A 20,933-nucleotide genomic window follows, 5' to 3' on the forward strand; every position below is an offset into this window, starting at 1 on the left:
AGTGACTTAGTTTTTGCTTCTTAATTAGTAAAATTTTACTAATTATTAGTAACTTTTACTAACAATTAGTAAAATTTAACTAATTCTAAAACAAAAAGTGAGTCACTAATTTAAATTAGTAAACATTTTTACTAATTCAGATTTAGAGAGCAGGACTAGAACTATTTATTAAGTTTTGAAATTTTAGTTTTAGAATCAGGATGAAGGAAAATATTAGTTTGGTGAATTTATATTAGGACTAATTTTATAGAATTTATTAGGATTCTCTCTAAATTTGAATTAGTAAAATTTTTAACTAATATTTAAATTAGTGACTCACTTTTTGTTTTTGAATTAGTAAAATTTAACTAATTCAAAAGTTAAAAAGTTTTTAAAAAAAACTACCAATCTCGAAATATAAATATAAAATATTTTATTAGGTTATTAAAATCCTATTTAGAACTTTGGTAAAATCCAGATTATTTTTAGAATTAATTTTAGAATCAATTTTAAAATCAGTTTTAAAATCAGTTTTAGAATCAGTTTTAGAATCAGTTTTAGAATCAGTTTTAGTATCAGTTTTAGAAAATTTTAGTTTATGAAAAATATTAGTTTCAATAGAAAGAAAATAAATGAAATGAATGTCATAATTAAAAATTGGAAATGTTTATTGCTTGCATATATTGATAAAGCCACTTAACGTATTTAATACATTAAAACGGATATATATAAATAACAATGATTAATATAATGCTATTTTGGCAGTTGAAAAGTAAAATTGGCAACATTTTCCATGTTCTTGTGTAAAATAACGTCGAGTGACATTATTTCATCATGTAAAATTGTTCATAGAGCATATATATATATATTTGCCAACAATGAATATTTATGTCTTTCATGTTGCGATTTTTTGCAACAATAAAAAAATTGTGTTTTCTTTGGCAAAAAAAAAAATCGTTTGAGAATTTTTCCCTCCTATTTTCGAATACTATTCAATGAATTTAGAAGCAAGAGCGTTTAGAACAATGTTTTTGGAACACACACACACACAAGTAAAGCCGTTGAATGCTGGACACGTTTCAACACTTATAAATCGTTAAAAAAAAAAAAAATTCTTTTGCAGTAAAAAAAATATTTCCTACTTTTTGAAAAAAAATTTTTACAGATGTAAAAATCGTAAAAGAATTTTTTTAATAATAATTATAATAATTTGGAAGACAGTTAAATTTTATGGTCCGTACTTATTTTTTCTTTGGGGCATTGTTAAAAAGAGGATGAAAAAAAAAAAAAAAAAAAAGAGTTGAAGGACTCACCATTTTCGATGTTTAACTCAATCGCTGATCTGTAATTGGGCCTGCCATAATCGCTGGCATCGCTTGGGTGTAGTAAAAGTTGATGAGAGGTTCTCGAATGATGTCTCGATGTGGACATTCGATGTTGGTGAATGCTATTCAGTATAGTATTACTTGACGCTCTACTCAAGGCTTCCTTTTGTCTCACAGCTTCCTTGTAGATTTTACAGTACATAATAATCATGACAATTCCTGGTATCCAGAATGATACTGACGAGCTTATCAATGCAAATGGTCGATTCACAGCAAAGATGCACACCTGATCGATATTATATATATGTATATATATAACACACAAAGATTCAGGCTAAACTTGTCACTTTCATTCCACTTTTCAAATATTGTTTCCTCTTTTGCTAGAGAAAGGAAATTGAGCTTGGGGCCATGTTGCAAACAAAATGGCATTGAAAATCGTGTCATATCGCAAATTTTAGATCACAAAATTTGGGACACGTTTATTACCAAAGCTCGTAATTCTTAGCAGTTTATTATTTTTATTTTTTATCAGGGACCGTTATTAAAAAAAAATTTGGAAATATTCAAAAATTAGGAAAACTTTTTTTTTTTTAATTCTATAGAAGATAAAGAAAATCAGTTAATTTACAGTCAGGGAAAAAGTTTATTTAAAAATATTTTTGTTTGTATTAATTTCGTGGCTCAGGACCGAAAGCCTTATAGTTTCGCTTTGGTGTCCGTCCGTCTGTCCGTCGTACACTCGTATGGTTGCCATGGTAACAGTTACCTTAGCAACAGCTTCCATAGCAACTATTACCACAATAACTGTTACAATAGCAACTGCTACCAAAGCAACTGTTACCATAATAACTGTTACCATAGCAACTGTTACCATAGCTACTGTTACCATAATAACTCTTACCACAGCAACTGTTACCATAATAACTGTTACCATAGTAACTGTTGCCACAGTAACTTCTGCCATAGTAACTAATTGTTACCATAGTAACTTTTGTCATAGTAACTAACTGTTACCATAGTAACTATTGCCACAGTAACTTCTGCATAGTAACTAACTGTTACCATAATAAATGTTACCACAGCAACTGCTACCAAAGCAACTGTTACTATAGCAACTGTTACTATAGCAACTGTTACTATAGCAACTGTTACCATAGCAACTGTTACCATAGCAACTGTTACCATAGCTACTGTTACCATAGCTACTGTTACCATAGCAACTGTTACCATAATAACTCTTACCACAGCAACTGTTACCATAATAACTGTTACCATAATAACTGTTACCATAGTAACTAACTGTTGCCATAGTAACTATTGCCACAGTAACTTCTGCATAGTAACTAATTGTTACCATAATAACTGTTACCATAATAAATGTTACCATAGCTACTGTTACCATAATAACTCTTACCATAGCAACTGTTACCATAGCTACTGTTACCATAATAATTCTTACCACAGCAACTGTTACCATAGTAACTGTTGCCACAGTAACTTCTGCCATAGTAACTAATTGTTACCATAGTAACTTTTGTCATAGTAACTAACTGTTACCATAGTAACTATTGCCACAGTAACTTCTGCATAGTAACTAACTGTTACCATAATAAATGTTACCACAGCAACTGCTACCAAAGCAACTGTTACTATAGCAACTGTTACTATAGCAAATGTTACTATAGCAACTGTTACTATAGCAACTGTTACTATAGCAACTGTTACTATAGCAACTGTTACTATAGCAACTGTTACTATAGCAACTGTTACTATAGCAACTGTTACTATAGAAACTGTTACCATAGCAACTGTTACTATAGCAACTGTTACCACAGCAACTGTTACCATAGCTACTGTTACCATAGCAACTGTTACTATAGCAACTGTTACTATAGCAACTGTTACTATAGCAACTGTTACTATAGCAACTGTTACTATAGAAACTGTTACCATAGCAACTGTTACTATAGCAACTGTTACCACAGCAACTGTTACCATAGCTACTGTTACCATAGCTACTGTTACTATAGCAAATGTTACTATAGCAACTGTTACTATAGCAACTGTTACTATAGCAACTGTTACTATAGCAACTCTTACCATAGCAACTGTTACCATAGCTACTGTTACCATAATAATTCTTACCACAGCAACTGTTACCATAATAACTGTTACCATAAGAACTGTTACCATAGTAACTGTTACCATAGTAACTAACTGTTGCCATAGTAATTAACTGTTACCATAGTAATTGTTGCCACAGTAACTTCTGCCATAGTAACTAACTGTTACCATCACAGAAAATTAAAAGGCATTAAAATAAGCTGCAACGCTTATTATTTTAATCCAATTTTGCTTATTTTAATCCATTTTGGTATTAAAATAAGCAAAATTGGATTAAAATAATAAGCGTTGCAGCTTATTTTAATGCCTATTAATTTTTGTGATAGTAACTTCTGCCATAGTAACTTTTGCCATAGTAACTAACTGTTACCATAGTAACTTTTGACATAGTAACTAACTGTTACCATAGTAACTATTGCCACAGTAACTTCTGCATAGTAACTAACTGTTACCATAATAACTGTTACCATAATAACTGTTACTATAGAAACTGTTACTATAGAAACTGTCACTATAGCAACTGTCACTATAGCAACTGTTACTATAGCAACTGTTATCAGAGAAACTGTTACCATAGTTACCATTTGGTTGATCCAAACAAAATTTCGGTATTTCAAGGAAATTTTTTTCTTCGTTTATTTATTTACAAATTTTTTAAATGCCGGTCCCTGATTTTTTTTCTAAATAGTAAAAATATTTATAATACTATTAATTAATTAATAATAATACTGTAATAATTATTTTATTTACTATAACATTAATTATTATATTAATTATTGAATAATAATATTTTTACTAGTTTTTAAAAAAGTGTTTCTTTTAAAGTGATTGAAAATAATTTATCCATTACAAATTTGAGTAAATTGATTAGCATTTATTATTATTACTATTATTATTATTATTATTATTATCATCCACCTGCACAGAGGAATGGTGAGAAAACAAAAGTGAATTATGTACACTGGACAAGAAGCCATCTTGCGATTCTAGTTAATTAGTTGATTAGTTGACAGGCGGATATTGGAAATCGTGATGAAAACTGCTCTAGTGGCAGGGAATTTTGCGCAAAAAGCTTTTTCTTTGTCGGAAGCAACTGTGTGAAGGAAATGACACCTCTATATATTATATATATTATAAAGAAGAAGAAGAAAAAGATTCTTGATGAAGTTTAATTAATTTTTTTTTCCCTCCATGAGAAAAAGTATTATATTTTTCATTCGAAAATTTTCAATTTATATTTGATAATTCGCATATTATGAGGGAAATTTTTTGCAGAAAAAAAATTAAAAGTGGAAATTTCTATTGATAATAAATTAATTATTCAATAATTGATATTTGGTACAATTAGATTATTATTATTATTATACTAAATTGTTTAATTTAATTATTTAATATTGTCAATTTTGCGTAAATTGGAAATTTTTCTTTTTTAGTATTCAAAAGTATTAGTTTCCTTCTGTGTTCATCCTGTTTATCTTTTTTCTCGCATCAGTGACACACAAATCTGCGGAAAAAAGAATAACATATATACACTGTGTGACGAGTAAGTCTCGTGGGTATATATATTGAAAAGGAAACATTCTCTCTCTCTCTCTTTCATAGTTCTCACTGTACAAGAATGACATTCAAGATGGATTATCTGTTTTATACCGCATTCAGATGTCACATGCTATTCATTTACTTTTCACGTAAATACTTGAACAAAATGTAATGAAGAATTTAAATTGAAAATATTCTGCAAACAAGAGAATGATTCAATGTCCCAGTTATGTTATTATTATATTAATTTGCAATGAATCTTCTTTTTCTTTCTCATTTTCTATTTTTATTCATTTTTCTCTAAAAATAAATTTTTTTTTTGATTTTATTGACAAGAAAAAAACATGAATATAAAATTGTTTTTCAAATACAATAAGGTTTGCAATTTTTCTTTTTTGGTAATGGTCCAAGATAATTTGAGGTCATATCAAGAAAAAAGAAAGCAAACTCACTGAGGCACGTAATTGATTTACACGATGTCGAAAATAAAAAATTCAGCGACTCGAATTCGTAATGAGGATCATTTTCGTAATTCTTATGTGTATAAAGAAAAAAAAAAAAAAAGAATGACGCGCCTTTTATGTATAACAAGTCTCAAAGTAAAAAGAATCTTTTATTTAACAATTTTTAATGTGAAATTAATTGGAATCTTCAAAAAAAAGGATAGTAAAAAGTTGTTGGAAAAATGCTATTAGTTGAATGAGACAATGGATGGAAAAAAAAAAGTTTGAAACTGAATGTAAACATCTACGACAGCGATTTGACCCACTTCCGGGCTACTTTGTCGAAGACCCTTATTTGTTTTTCTGCTTTGACGAAATGTCAATATATATATATATAGTTCGAGGCTTGGTATTAGCCATCTGTTTATATTTGTTTTTGTAACAGTAGGAATTTGTTGCAAAATCAAAGAAGCATTGCATGAGATTTCAATTCGCAATTTTATTATGTAAAAGTGCTTCGCTTTAGTTATCTCAATTAAGTCAGTTGTGAGGATTACATCAGTCTCTGAGATAATATTGTACATATTTCAATATGGCTTCTCTTGATTAGACAAACCAATAGGAACTTGATTGCTTATAGTAAGAGAGAGAGAGAGAGCCCTTAGGAATTTCTGTTATGTTTATTTCCAATAACGCAAAATTGATTATATTATTGCAAAATTAACATGAAGGGCATTCCATCTGAAATTGATAAATCAAGCCTCACATTTTCTTCATATTTTAAATAACTTGGAGTATAAAAAATTAATTATTCCAAGTTTGTTTAAAAATTGTTTTGCGAAAATATTGCAAAAAAATTCAATTAAAGAATTTGAGAATTCAAGAAAGAAAAATATTTGGAACAGAGGGTTTAAAAAATGAAAATAAACATTCTTTTTAAACATCATTTCCTCCGTGCAGAGTGTATTAAGAGAAAAAAAAAAAAAATACAAGAATCAGGTAAATACACAAACCTGTGGATTGTCTCTGAGAAATTCTAAATGCTTCTCAGTGGAATACCATCCCATGAAAATTGGAATGAAACTGATGAGTGCAGGCAGTGTCCATGCGCTTGCCAACATGCACGTGACAGTGATTCTCTTCATAATTGCCGGATACTCAAGGGGTCTTAATATTGCATAATATCTATCGACACTGATACAACAAAGATGTAAAATCGATGCAGTTGAAAAATAAACATCCAATGAATTCCACATGTCACACATGAAACGACCAAATATCCATTTACCCGATAATAAAACAGATGCATTAAAACTCATTGCACAAATAGCAACAAGTAAATCAGCAGCTGCCAAACTAACCACATAACGATTAGTTGGTACACGTAATTTTCTATGTCTTCTTACACTTGCAATAACTAAAACATTACCAAGAATTGCCGTGACAATTATATTTATAATCACCACACCTTTAAGAATCAATAAAATTATATTACGATTCTCATTATCATCATTATCGACATTTTCAATAATTTCAAAATCGCTTAATTTATTTTCCGTTAATGTTGGTTCAATTAATTTTGTCAATAATAATTGACTTATATTTCTCGTTAAGATCTCACGATCAATGTTGCCTGAATTTGATTCAGTTACGACTTCCATTCCTTGAGGGTGGCCCACTCATGACCAAGTGTCTTTTATGATGTGTGATCCAATTTCGTGATTTGATGATGATAATGATCAAGATGTGTTTAGAGACCCTTTGAGGGCAGTCAACTCGGAGGAATGAAAGGATCATACCGACGGTCGATGACATACGAACTCATGCCAGACGAAGAGGACACAAGGGAAATCGAAAAAAAAAGACCGCACTTCCTTCCACAGTGAAAAAAGTCTTAACTTTTTTGGCAAATTTTTGAGAAATAAGAGAATTTAAAAACGATGCACTTTGTGTGTTACCACTGTGGCGTACCTAACGAAAATACCAAGTTGCTATGAATAAATTCTCTCCTTTCACATATATATAAAATGAAGAGAGACGATTTCACTCCACAAATTAAAGATTTCACTCACGTTTTTTGACTGGTCCGAAATGAATGAGTGTCGGACAAGTCTCCGACGAATGAGGCTGTGTCCCTCGTGGTCATATTAATAAAGATACGTCACACGCTTGCCAAGTTTTGGAAGGCATTTCAATGCCAACCCTCATCACCATTATTCCGGGGACTGATTAGTCTGCATAATTAATGTCCCTTGAGAAACAATACACATGGCATTATTGCGATTTTCTATATTATTATTATTATTATTACTATTATTGGTATTTTTATTATTATTATTTTTTGAATTATTTAAACTGCATTATAAATCCTTATCATAATTTCGAACTTTTAATGATTGCATCATTTTCGAGGACAAATTTCACAATTGGGCTTTCCAAGCACATCGTGTATAACCTTGATGCTTTCAAGTCCAAGTGAATTCGTCGCTTGCCGCTTTGGTATTATATAGAGATAGTTGCACAATCGAGAGGCTATTATCAACCACTGAAGCCGATGGTCCCAGTTTCTCATACCACGGACCTCCATCGATCGCTATTTCTCATTCCCACTCTCTTGTGGCGTTGTTGTTTTTTTCCTGTGTGTTTGTAAAAAAAAACACTGTTTATATAAAGTACATTAAACCGTGTCACAAAAGTTAAATTTGAAAAAAAATAATTAATTTTTTATTTATAAAAAAAATGTATGGAAAAATATATATTTTTTTAATGTTCGGAAAAGAAGGAAGAATTATTTTTTTTTACTCTCTAAATCTGAATTAGTAAAAATATTTACTAATTTGAATTAGTGACTCACATTTTGCTTTATAATTAGTTAAATTTGACTAAATTGTTAGTAAAAGTTACTAATAATTAGTCAAATTTTACTAATTGTTAGTAAAAGTTACTAATACCAGTGCAGAAATTTTGCCAGGGCCCAAATCGGGGCCGAATCAGGCTGCCCTATTAGGGAATGAAATGCCGCACCTGATGTGGCTCTGATTAGTAAATCCACATTTTCTGATCGCCCTGATTTGGTCCTGATCAGGTGTAGCGTTTCATACCCTAATAGGGCCCTGATAGGTCAATTTCTACATGGGTAATTAGTCAAATTTTACTAAATTGTTAGTAAAAGTTACTAATAATTAGTCAAATTTTACTAAATTGTTAGTAAAAGTTACTAATAATCAGTAAAATTTTACTAATTGCTACTAAAAGTTACTAATAATTAGTAAAATTTTACTAATTGCTACTAAAAGTTACTAATAATTAGTAATATTTTACTAATTGTTACTAAAAGTTACTAATAATTAGTAAAATTTTACTAATTCAGAAGCAAAAAGTGAGTTGACTAATTCAAAGTAGTAAACATTTTTACTAATTCAGATTTAGAGAGTATTAAGAAAAATTCTGAATTTTCTACTTCTAATGAAATTCAATTTATTTTAATTTAAAATATGTCATATATATATATTTTTGTGAACACCATGTTTATATGTACATTACAAAATTATTTTGATATTTAAAGTCGGATTACGTGAGTTGGATAGGATTTTGCATATATTACAAGAAGCACTAATGATCTTTTCACAAATTCTAATTTCGAATTTATAATTGCAATTAAAAGTTTACTTTTTAAGGGAAATATTTTTTGTAAATTCTAAATTTAAAAATTAAATTTTCTAAATTCATGCACTAGTTGACAAAATTAAAAAAAAGAAAAATATATATATAATTCGTATACGTAGAAAAAATTAATGTAAGAAAATTATATTTTAAACTAATAGAATTAAAATCTTAATCCCTGCATTTTTTATGTCACTTTATATTAACCCGCGTGAAAAACGAACTATGGGAAAAAGCTATCAAAAGCTGGCAAAAGATGGGAGAAGATTTTCGCCATTGTTTTTAAGTTTTATCCCATACTTCAAAGAATTGCAAAAAGCTCACAAACCATTGCTTATGAGCCTTTCCCATACTTTTTTTTAATATCATATAACATTGCTAAAATCTTGCCAAAGTATTGCAAAAATATGGGAATAAAATAAAGTCAATTTTTTCTAACTTACTTCTTATTTTTCTCATTTTTTTTCTGAAAATCATTGCAAAACAATGGGAAAAAGATTAAGAAAGAAAAAATTTATTTTTCTCATTTTTTCATCTTTAAAAATTAGATTTTTAAAGTATTGCTAAAACCTGGCAAAAACATACGAACAAAATTAATCAATTTTTCTCGTTATTTTAGCTTTAAAAATCTGATTTTTGAAGTATTGCAAAAATATGGGAATAAGATTTTGAAAGAAAAAATCAATTTTCCCTCGAATTTTCCTCTATTTTTCAACTTTAAAAATTTGATTTTTAAAGTATTGCAAAAATATGGGAAAAAGATTTTGAAAGAAAAAATCAATTTTCCTCTATTTTTCAACTTTAAAAATTTGATTTTTAAAGTATTGCAAAAATATGGGAAAAAGATTGGTAGTGAAAAAATCAATTTCCCTTATTTTTTAAACTTTAAAACTTTGTTTTTTAAAGTATTGCGAAATCATTGGAAAAAGATTGGAAAGAAAAAATCAATCTTTCTCGATTTTTCAGCTTTAAAATTTTGATTTTTAAAGTATTACAAAAATATGGGAAAAAGATTTTGAAAGAAAAAATAAATTTCCTCTAATTTTCAACTTTAAAAATTTGATTTTTAAAGTGTTGCAAAAATATGGGAAAAAGATTTTGAAAGGAAAAATCAATTTTCCCATATTTTTGCAATACTTTAAAACTCAAATTTTTAAAATTGAAAAATAGAGGAAAATACTTTAAAAATCAAATTTTTAAAATTGAAAATTAGAGGAAAATTGATTTTTCCTTTCAAACTCTTTTTCCCATATTTTTGCAATACTTTAAAAATTAAATTTTTAAAGTTGAAAAATAGAGGAAATTTGATTTTTCCTTTTAAAATCTTTTTCCCATATTTTTGCAATACTTTAAAAATTAAATTTTTAAAGTTGAAAAATAGAGGAAAATTGATTTTTTCTTTCCAATCTTTTTCCCATATTTTTGCAATACTTTAAAAATCAAATTTTTAAAGTTGTAAAATAGAGGAAAATTGATTTTTCCTTTCAAAATCTTTTTCCCATATTTTTGCAATACTTTAAAAATCAAATTTTTAAAGTTGAAAAATAGAGGAAAATTGATTTTTTCTTTCAAAATCTTTTTCCCATATTTTTGCAATACTTTAAAAATCAAATTTTCAAAGTTGAAAAATAGAGGAAAATTGATTTTTTCTTTCAAAATCTTATTCCCATATTTTTGCAATACTTCAAAAATCAGATTTTTAAAGCTAAAATAACGAGAAAAATTGATTAATTTTGTTCGTATATTTTTGCCAGGTTTTAGCAATACTTTAAAAATCTAATTTTTAAAGATGAAAAAATGAGAAAAATAAATTTTTTCTTTCTTAATCTTTTTCCCATTGTTTTGCAATGATTTTCAGAAAAAAAAATGAGAAAAATAAGAAGTAAGTTAGAAAAAATTGACTTTATTTTATTCCCATATTTTTGCAATACTTTGGCAAGATTTTAGCAATGTTATATGATAAAAAAAAAAGTATGGGAAAGGCTCATAAGCAATGGTTTGTGAGCTTTTTGCAATTCTTTGAAGTATGGGATAAAACTTAAAAACAATGGCGAAAATCTTCTCCCATCTTTTGCCAGCTTTTGATAGCTTTTTCCCATAGTTCGTTTTTCACGCGGGAATTTATTCCAAATAAAATTTTTATTTCTAAATTTTATTTATTTAATAACATTTAATTGCAAATTCAAAATAAATGATAAAATTATTTTAATTTAGATTTTATCTCACGTTTCGGTCACAATAATAATTTTTTTTTTTTTTTTCAATTTTTGTTTTCATTTTAAACCAAGTTTCTAAGGTCATCTTTGTGTAAGCGATCAAAAGCAATGTTCAAAGGGTTCTAATTAATTGCGGCTTAATTAAGCGTCAGTTTAGCAGCGACGCTTGTGCTGACGCCAAGAATCGGTTGTCAACACAAGAACAGGTGCTGCACGCATGTATGTGATATATGTATGTTTAGTTATAATCACATATACTTTTAAAAATGAGTATATACAATGCAAAAGAGAAAATTTTTGTCCTTCCTTTTAAAAAAAAAAAAAAAAAAAATACACACACTAGAAAGTTATAAAGAAAAAAAAAATCTTTTCGTTACTTGTGAAATTAATTACAATTTCTGACATAAATATTTTACACGTGGTATAATTACTATAATTATACGCATACTTAGGAAGTTGAGCTTTTAACGCTATTTCATGTATCATTAAACACGCAATCTCTTTCCATCACACTGAAAGAAAATAATTAGCATATTTTATAAAAAAAAAAAAGTGGATTTTTAAAATAAAAGAGATTTTTTAAAAGCGAATTTCATTAATTAAAATAAAAAGAAGAATTTTTTAAAATTTTTACTTCAGATTCCAACCAGAGAAATGATATAATTTGTCTTAGAGACAGATAAATTTTTATTTGATTTAAATAAAAAAATTTTATTTTCGCCAAATATAAATAGGCTGTGAGACAAATATACGTTTAGTTAACTCAAATATATTATACTTGGTTTAAATTAAAACATTTCTCTGGGTATCGTAATCAACGGCCCGAAGAAATTAATTCTATTTTGATAAAAAAAGGTCAGCCATATTGTATCCGCCATTTTGAATTTTTTAATATACACCCAGAGAAATATTTTATTTGAACCAAATATAATATAATATTTGAGTTAAATAAACGTATATTTGTCTCACAGTCTATTTATTTGGAGTAATAAAATTTTTTTATTTAAATCAAATAAAAATTTATTTGAATCAAATAAATATTTATTTGAATCAAATAAATATTTAATTGAATCAAATAAATATTTATTAGGCTCTGAGACAAGTATACCATTTTTTTTGGGTTACAAGATTAACTTATAAAAAGAAACTTGCATTAATTTTTGTGTTCAAAAAAAAAAAAAAACTGTTGAACTGTAGCGAAAAAGATCCGTTTTGTCGGGAGAATTCTTTTTTTTATATGTTGCAAAAGAAGAAAAAAAGAAAAAAGATATAATTTTCCACATTACACTTTGTATGAGAATAAATAAGAGAGACGAATGTATTTTATATAGAAATAATGGCTTTCTGGAGGTCAGCAGTTATAATAATCACCGATGAGTCAATCGAGTTATATATATTATATAACCTTCCAAAGAACCAGAATATAAACATTTTAAGTAAATTGCTACACATATATATATAAATATATAAAATGTTTAAGAGGAGCTTTTCCCTATTAACTCTTGATCGTGAAAAATGATCTCATATTTCAGCTGAAATTTCTCTATTTAAAAAAAAATATATATTCTTAATTTAAGAATAAAATTTTGCTTATTTAAAATAAATCTGTGGAATTTTATTCTTATTGAAATAGCTATTCTTAAATCTAAAATATGTTATATATAAATTAGAATAATTTTTTTTTCTTTTATCGCATGATGTAAAGACAATTTAAAATTATTTATTATTTTATTTATCTATATCGCAATGAATTTACACATTATTTATAAATAATATATATATAGGTATATATTGGTGTACATTAAGTGGAGAAATTTCGGAAAATATATTTGTTTTGGCTTTTATAATAAAGAGACTTGCCAGTAAAAATTGAATGACACATATGTTTTGCAGCACTTGATGAGATATTTATGCATTACTGATATATTGATTTAAAAATACGTATGAGTGATTCAAAACAAAAACACAACAACAAATATTATAAAGCATTTATTATTCCCTTTTTTTAAAAAACTTTTCCTCTCGGTTTGAGAGGAATTTCTCTTATTTATATATCAAATTAAAAATTTTAATCTTAAAAAATATATATATATATAATTTTCTTTCATAGGATTAATATTAAAAAACAATTTTTTTATTAAAATTTAAAATATTTTAACTGAAATTATCCTCTTAATACAAGAATATTGAATCTGAAGAATGAATTTTCCTCTCCTTGAGAGATTACTTTTCTTCTAGATGTAATAAATCTTTTTCTTTAAATTATTTATTTTGATTGAATATTATTTAAATATTTATAGTTTTGAAAATTAATATTGCAAGCTGCATGTATTTAATTAAAATTAATTAAGTCAAAATGAATGTCAGTATTAAATAGGCAACCCATCCTCAGATGTTACACATTCGTATTTCGGCCTCGCAGCTAAATCAGCACGCCTCTCATGTTGGTTATTAAAGTCTCAACATATATTGTGAAGTTATATTATATATATATATATATATATATATATATTTCTCTAAAGTATGAGCATACGTATAGTACAGGATGAAGGCAATTATTCTCATTTACTCATTTCTATAAGTTTAATAATTTACAGTCCACTTTTCAACCTGTTAAGAGTGAAATTATGACCGCCTAAAACACTAATTCTAACTTAAATAAGCGAGCTTCATTTACCACTAAATTATAATCTCTTTAAAAATTTCTAGTTTCCAGGACAAAATTTTTTTTTTTTTTAAATTAAAAAATCTCAGTTTTAACTTTCTCTTTGACTTTTTCCTTTACATAAAGAATATTATAGTTTTTTTTTCCTCCAAACATTTTTAGAATTCTTGTTTCATTTTTCAAAAATTTTTTTCTCTAAAACAGAAACTTCTTTCTAAAGAAAGTTTTTATAAAAAGGAAAAATAATTTTTCCTATAAAACACATTTGTGTGTGAAACAAAATTTAAAAAAAAAAAAAATTTTTCTCCAAAAAAGAAACTTTTCTAAAGAAAGAAAAAAATTTTAATAAAATGAAAAATAATTTTGTGTGAAACAATATTAAAAAAAAAGAAAATTTTGGATCAAAAATAAATTAAAGGAAAAAATAAGAGTGTACACCACCAAAAAAAAGTCATGAAAAATAATTTCAATTTAAATGGAAAAAAATTCAAATTTTTTTTTTTTATTTTTCAAAAATGTATTTTTCTGGGTTAATGTATATAAATAGAGATTGTATTTGCCTTTTCGATGAATTTTATCAATATTTTATAAAACTTTTATTCTTTTCAAGCTTCCTCCCGCATTTATTCTCTCGATAAATAGTGACTAATGAAAAATTCATGAATTTGCTTAAAAGAATATAAAAATTTTGCGGGCAACTTTTACAAAACCAAGTCTCTTTTGTTACACAAAAAGAGAAGCAAGTTTCGTTTTATATTATAAAATTCGTGTATGAAGGACAAGATCATTTATTTTCCAGTGGCCCTTTCACTCAAGGTGAATAAAATTCATTTTCCTTCTTCTCCATTTCCCTTTTTTTTTTCTTTTTTTTCTTGTGAAATTGAAAAATTTTCTTGGAAATTCATCTTAACGGGCATTTTTGTCAGTGTTTACAATATTTAACTTTTCTTTTTCAACAATAAAATATATTTTATTTGTTTAATAAGAAAATATTTCTTTGATTTAGAGAAAGTTTGAAAATTTTTTCTAATTTTTTTTTTCTGATTTTTTTGGCAAAAAAATTAATTTAATTGGAAAATGAATTTTTTTGAATGAAATTTTTTTTTATAATTTTTTTTGGGAAAAAAATTAATTTAATTGGAAAATGAATTTTTTTTTGAATGAAAATTTTTTTTCTATGATCGTCTAAATTTGTGATTATTATTATTATTATTATTATTATTTTTTTTTTATGAAAGTTTAATCCATTTTAAAGTGACCCTGCGGTTCCCTTGACACTGTCCGCGTGTGACCGCGATTTATGTTTATCTTTACGTTTTGCGCTCGAACTATTATAAACCATAAAGGCATACAAGTTCAAGAGAAGGAAATTTACATACTTCAATATTCATGTCGAGACCACTCCCACTTGCTTGTGTTTGCGGCGTGTTGAAAGAAAAATTGCACGAGAAAAACGATGCAAAGAGTTAAAAAAAAAAAAGGAGAGGAGAAAATAATTTGACCTTCGTCTTTTTCGTGTGAGAAAACAAAAGGAAAACGAGTTTTTTTTTATGTCATCGGTCCAAACTGGACCGCACTGAAAATTTTCCTCCAATTTGGAATAATTTCACACACTGAGATACAAATTATTCACTTATTTTTGCTAAAGGCAAAAATACTGTTTTTTCTTTTGTTGAATACTTCTAAAAATACTTTTTACTTTTTATCGTTATTTATTGTTTTAAACATTTTCAAATAAATATTTTTTTTCTAGCCTAATTTACAAAAGTAATTTTTAGTTTTTCTATTTAAAAATATTTTTCTAATATTATTTATTATTTTCAAAATTTATTGAAAAATTATTAAAATTTTTTTTTAAAAATTAATTATGAAATTAATTAATTAAATATTGGATTTAATAATATTTTACTTTGGAATTTATATTTTTTACATATGTAAATTTTTATATTAATCAAAATTAAAAAACAAAGTAATAAAACAATATGGGATGACTAAAACAGTAAATAGAGGTTTTTGGGTCAGAAAAATCTATAAGTAAAACTAGACGAAGTTGTAACATCCAGAAAACAATTTCATTTAATTAACCAAAAAAAAAAAATTTTTTTTTCAATTTTTATAACTAAAATTTAGGTCAATAAATTAAATTTTCTTTTGACAAAATTTGATGATGAAAATAAAAACAATAATCAAAAATATATATTTTAAATTAATTAATTACCATTTTTTTATTAGAGTATTTTAAAGTATTTTTCATTTTTTTGTAATTAATACTATTAAATATAAATTTATTTAAAATATTTAAAAAAAAATTATTTTGTCAAATTATTTTTTAACTTTATATTAAAAACAATATTTTAATGGTAAAATGAGAGACTAAAATAAAAATGATTCACGTTATATATATGTGATGGAAATTATTATTTTTTTTTTTTAGCGAAAAAAGTATTATTAAATATTTATTCTTTGAAAAATGTGCATCACTTTTGAACAACAATAATCAGAGAACATAAGCAAAAAAAAAAAAATCTTAAGTTCCCGCGCAGTGATGGATAAATTAATATTATGCATTCTGTACATGATTCATAATTGAACGCATAAAAATACCGTTGGTGAATAACAAAAAAAAAAAAAAATTTTATGTTTCTAATTATATACATTTTCCCGTCATTGTCTTGCATAAAACAATAAAACAAAAAGAATAGTAATAATATATATTAAAAAATAAAAGACAAACAAACACATAAAAAGCAAATAAAAATTGTTTACATTTTATAATTCAATAAAAACATTCAGAATGTTGTATAATAATAAAATAATAATGAAACCAATTTTTAAAATAAATAATAATTAATAATAATAATAATAATAATAATAATAATAATAATAATAATAATAATAATAATACTAATTAATAATGAAAATAATAATTTTTTTATTTTGCATGTATTATTATAATTAAATTAATTATTTCTGTATTAATTATATTCGCTAATTAGTTATTGCGTAAAGTTAAAAATTGATATAAAAAGGAAGCGCATCTTTCTTTTTCTAAATATAAAATAACAATGACTTGCTTCTTTTAAATATAGAACAGTTGGAATTTTTTTGTGGCGACAAATGAATATTTTTAGACTGTCTCTTTTTTTTTTTATTGATTGAAGGCAATTTCTTATATAGTGAATACATCTGAAATGGGCAGGGAAGTGAGAAAAAACTTTTTATACGTTGATTAAAGATTTTTTAAAAAAATGGAGGAATCGTAATCCGACTTATTGTAAACAGAGTTTTTTTTATATTTACATTATATATATATATATACCTGAGTATTATTTTCCCTTCTCTATATTGCACATTTTTTATTTTTAGTCCCACGTTTCATTGTTAATTATTGCAAACAAAAAAAAAGATTATTTCTAAATGAAATAATAATTAATTTTTTTCCTTTATTTTGTGATTCATGTTGTTTTTTTTTTGAGTTCTAAAAAAAAAAAATCGCGCGCGCATTTATTTTGAAATTCGTTAGTACCGATTATCTTCACTAGGATCGCACACAGGTTTTTGAGGTGTGAAGCGGGAAATTTAAATGAGATGTTAATTGCAATTCACCAGTTGACGCTACGTGTACGAAGTGCCGAAGTAGACTGAGCGTCGCGACGGCGCCTTGAGTATACGTAGTGGTAGGTGGTACTCACACATTCACATGTGATGTCTATAGATCAAATGTATATATATATTTATATATAGTTATAGATGTTAGACAAAGATGAAAAGCAGATGATTTTCCATAGAGTAAAAAAAAATATATATTTTTAACTCAGAATTAAATTAATATTTATTTAAAGAAAAAAAAAATTAATTATGTAAAGAGATCTTTGTAAGTAAAATTTAGAATATAAATTTGAGGGGACAAAAATCGTAGTTTTTTTTTCTTGTTTTGATAGATTAAAAATAAATTTTTTTTTCTGTTTGGAACTAAAAAGTTCTTTTATTTTTTTATTTTCTTAATATTTTTATTTTTAGTATTTTAATTTTTTCTTTTAAATATTTTTGGTTTTACTATTTTGTTATTTTATTTAATTTTGATATTTATTTACTATTTTTTTTGCTATTTTTTAAACTATTTTTTACTATTTTTTTAACTATTTTTTTTACTATTTTTTTACAATTTTTTTTACTATTTTTTTAACTATTTTTTTCCTTTTTTCGAGAAGTGTTGGATCCACACTTCAATTCTTTTTTTTATCTCAATGATTTGTTGTAGCGCGTGGAATTAGGAAAAGTTTTCTCCATTAAATGGAATACAACTTACCTTTTATGTTTTTAAAGGTTTACTTTGGTTTTTCGTTAGTTTACTTTTTCATTAATTTCTTGATGGGTTTGTTTACTTTCCTCTTTTTGTGCTTCCTTTTTTTTTTTATTTTTTAAAACTATTATATCCTTTTAGTTCTTCTATACTTTTTTTCAGTCATTATTTTTTACGTTCTAATTATATATTTTTAAAAATAATTTTAATAATTATTTTTTGCATATTTATTTATTTCAAAACTAAATGTAATTTAGTTTTTATAGATGTTAGGGAAAAAAAATTAATTTTTCCTTTTATTTGTTTTTTTTTTTTTTGAATATAAAATAATTATTTAATAATTAAAATTTTTCTTTTTCAGCTTCTGGATTATTTTGATGACTACAATACTGCAATGGCGTACAAAAATTCAGGTATGTTTTTCATTTTGTAGAAAGATTTTTAATTAAAAGATTTTTATTAGATTTTTTTTTAGCTGAAAATTAATATTTGAAAATTTTCGGGCAAATAATTACCCGAATTATTAATTATTAATTAATTATTAATTTTACAACTTGGAATGTAAATTTTTTGTAATTGATTAGAAAATTTACATTCAGTTTCTTGTTGTAGAAACTTTGGTTAAAACCCTTTTTTTATTCTTCTCTTTTTCTAATTGTTTGCCTATTTGTGCTATTCGCGATTTCTCGTCTGTATTGAAAAAAAAAGAAATTCTGATTAAAATGATATATGGAAAAAAATAGAATTCAGTATACCGAGTTTGTAAAACTTGATTGTCAGACTTTAATTTTTGACATTCGATTTGTGAATAAAAAGATTTATAACTGGATTTGGAATTGATGAATGGTTCGATAGATAGTGTTAACGAACCTGAAATAAAAAGGTAAAATTCTATCAACCATAATTGTTTTTTATATAATGTTTTTTTTTGTTTGTTTTTCTATTGGAAGAATTACATTCGCTTGAATTGAGTAAAATATTTTAATTTAATTTCTGACACATTTATATTGGCATTTTTTTTTTTTTTAATTAAAATCAAACATGTAGAAATATTGTAAATTGCCTTTTTTCCAATTGTGAATTATTTCCGAATTGTAAAGTATTTTTTGAACGTTATTAATTTTTGCATATATATTTTTCAAATAATTTTGTTCTCTCTTTTTAAAGATAATTTTGAAATTTATTTTTTAATTTGAAAAACATATTTTTTTTATTTTTATATTTTTGTTTGAATCAGAATTTTTTTTTATATATTTAAAATCGTACAGTTTTTTTTTTTAGTGTGAGAAAAAAAGTTTTGCACCCCTTGAGATATATCGTAAAAAGAATAAGGATAAGGTATTATTTTACTCCCTCTGGAAACACAAGAAAAAAAAGGCAGTAACTTAAAAAATGTCTCGTTTGATTTATGAATGCGTTCGCGAAAAAGCTGATTTTTGTAGAAAAAAAAAAATTAAAAAAAAAAAAAATTGAAGAGAATTGCTAAAGTGCCTCTATATAGTGCATGGTTCTGGAATTAATGCAAATTTCGCGAGTAACATTATTATAAATTGCTAATCGATATCTCTCCTCTTCGTCGACAAGAACAGCTGCCCATTCAAAATTAATGGGCCATTCGTATTCACAGGCTTCATGGCCAGCAAGTGTGTTTGTATAAACTTTATTTCAAATGCAATTTATTTATCTAAAAGCCAATTCACTACAATATATATATATATAAAGCTAATCTTTATTTATTTACAACTTACAAAAAAAGTAGAAAAAATTAATGTAAGAATAAAAAAATATTCTTTTGTCTCATTCATAATTTTTTACACTTTCGTATAAAAATATTCTATTACATAGTAAACATTTGGGTTATACATTTTTATAAACATTTTTTTTATTAAACAGTAAAAAAATGAAATTTTAGATTTCTTTTTTTGCAGTAAAAATTTTTATCTAATCATAATTTTTGGAATTTTTTTTTTTTCTAAAAATACATTTTTTTTTCTTAATGTTGTAATTTTTGTTTTCAAAATTGATAATGAATTTTATTTTTTTAGGAACCTAAAATTAAGTTTTCGTTAATTATCAAAAAGGCTTTTGATTCTATTTTGATTTTGATATTCTGAAATATCGAGTGTATAATATATATATATACTTTAAAATGTTACTTCATATATGACATCGCGCATTGCGGTTAAGGATTTAATATGATTTATGGCAATCGTTGGTAAAATCTCGAGAAAATCCGCGTGGGATATTTTCTCACCTTGACCTTGGCAAATGTTGTTGCTATCATTATACACATAAATTGCAACATTTTTTTTTTTTTTTTTAAAGTGATGCTGATAAATTTATTTACTTTTTTTCCATATTGAATAGAAATCAAAATAAAAGAAAATCGCCTCCTTTTTAATTTGTATCATAATCAATTGAAAATAATAGTCTAGAATTGAAACTGAATTTGTGACGCTATAAGAAAATTTATTTTTAGAAAAATAAAACTGATATTTTTTTGTAATTTTTGTTTTTTTAATGAAAAAAAAAGAAATAAAAATTCTAATTTTGTTTTATATATAATTTGGAAAAATATTAATGAGATGGTTTATATTTTTGTATAAATATAAAATTAATTACCTATATTATCAATTCTACTTTTTTTGCAAGTTGTATTAATATTCTATGCAT

The 20,933-nt window shown here is 25.4% G+C and overlaps 1 protein-coding gene and 1 long non-coding RNA gene across 3 annotated transcripts in view; one reads left to right on the forward strand and one right to left on the reverse strand.

Moving 5' to 3' along the window:
• The window catches only part of LOC127276649 (uncharacterized), a 218,290-nt gene that overhangs the window by 87,663 nt on the left and 109,694 nt on the right, over positions 1–20,933 (forward strand). The window contains exon 6 of the long non-coding RNA XR_007842228.1: positions 18,622–18,673. This is a non-coding gene — a long non-coding RNA (uncharacterized LOC127276649). The remainder of the gene's footprint in view (positions 1–18,621; positions 18,674–20,933) is intronic.
• The window catches only part of LOC127276648 (octopamine receptor beta-3R-like), a 110,723-nt gene that overhangs the window by 17,621 nt on the left and 72,169 nt on the right, over positions 1–20,933 (reverse strand). Inside the window, exons 1-3 of one of the 2 annotated variants that reach the window (XM_051297241.1) lie at positions 17,277–17,608; positions 6,427–8,049; positions 1,293–1,590 (exon numbers count right to left, since the gene is read on the reverse strand). The exons of the other annotated variant lie outside the window; for it this stretch is intronic. Coding sequence (XP_051153198.1) covers positions 1,293–1,590; positions 6,427–7,074 — 946 coding nt within the window. The 5' untranslated portion in view covers positions 7,075–8,049; positions 17,277–17,608. Of the gene's footprint in view, positions 1–1,292; positions 1,591–6,426; positions 8,050–17,276; positions 17,609–20,933 lie in introns of those variants that run through there. 2 annotated transcript variants of the gene reach the window in all.

Source organism: Leptopilina boulardi, unplaced genomic scaffold (assembly GCF_019393585.1).
Source record: "Leptopilina boulardi isolate dan_hultmark-lab unplaced genomic scaffold, ZJU_Lbou_2.1 LbouV2_150, whole genome shotgun sequence".
NCBI lineage: Eukaryota > Metazoa > Arthropoda > Insecta > Hymenoptera > Figitidae > Leptopilina > Leptopilina boulardi.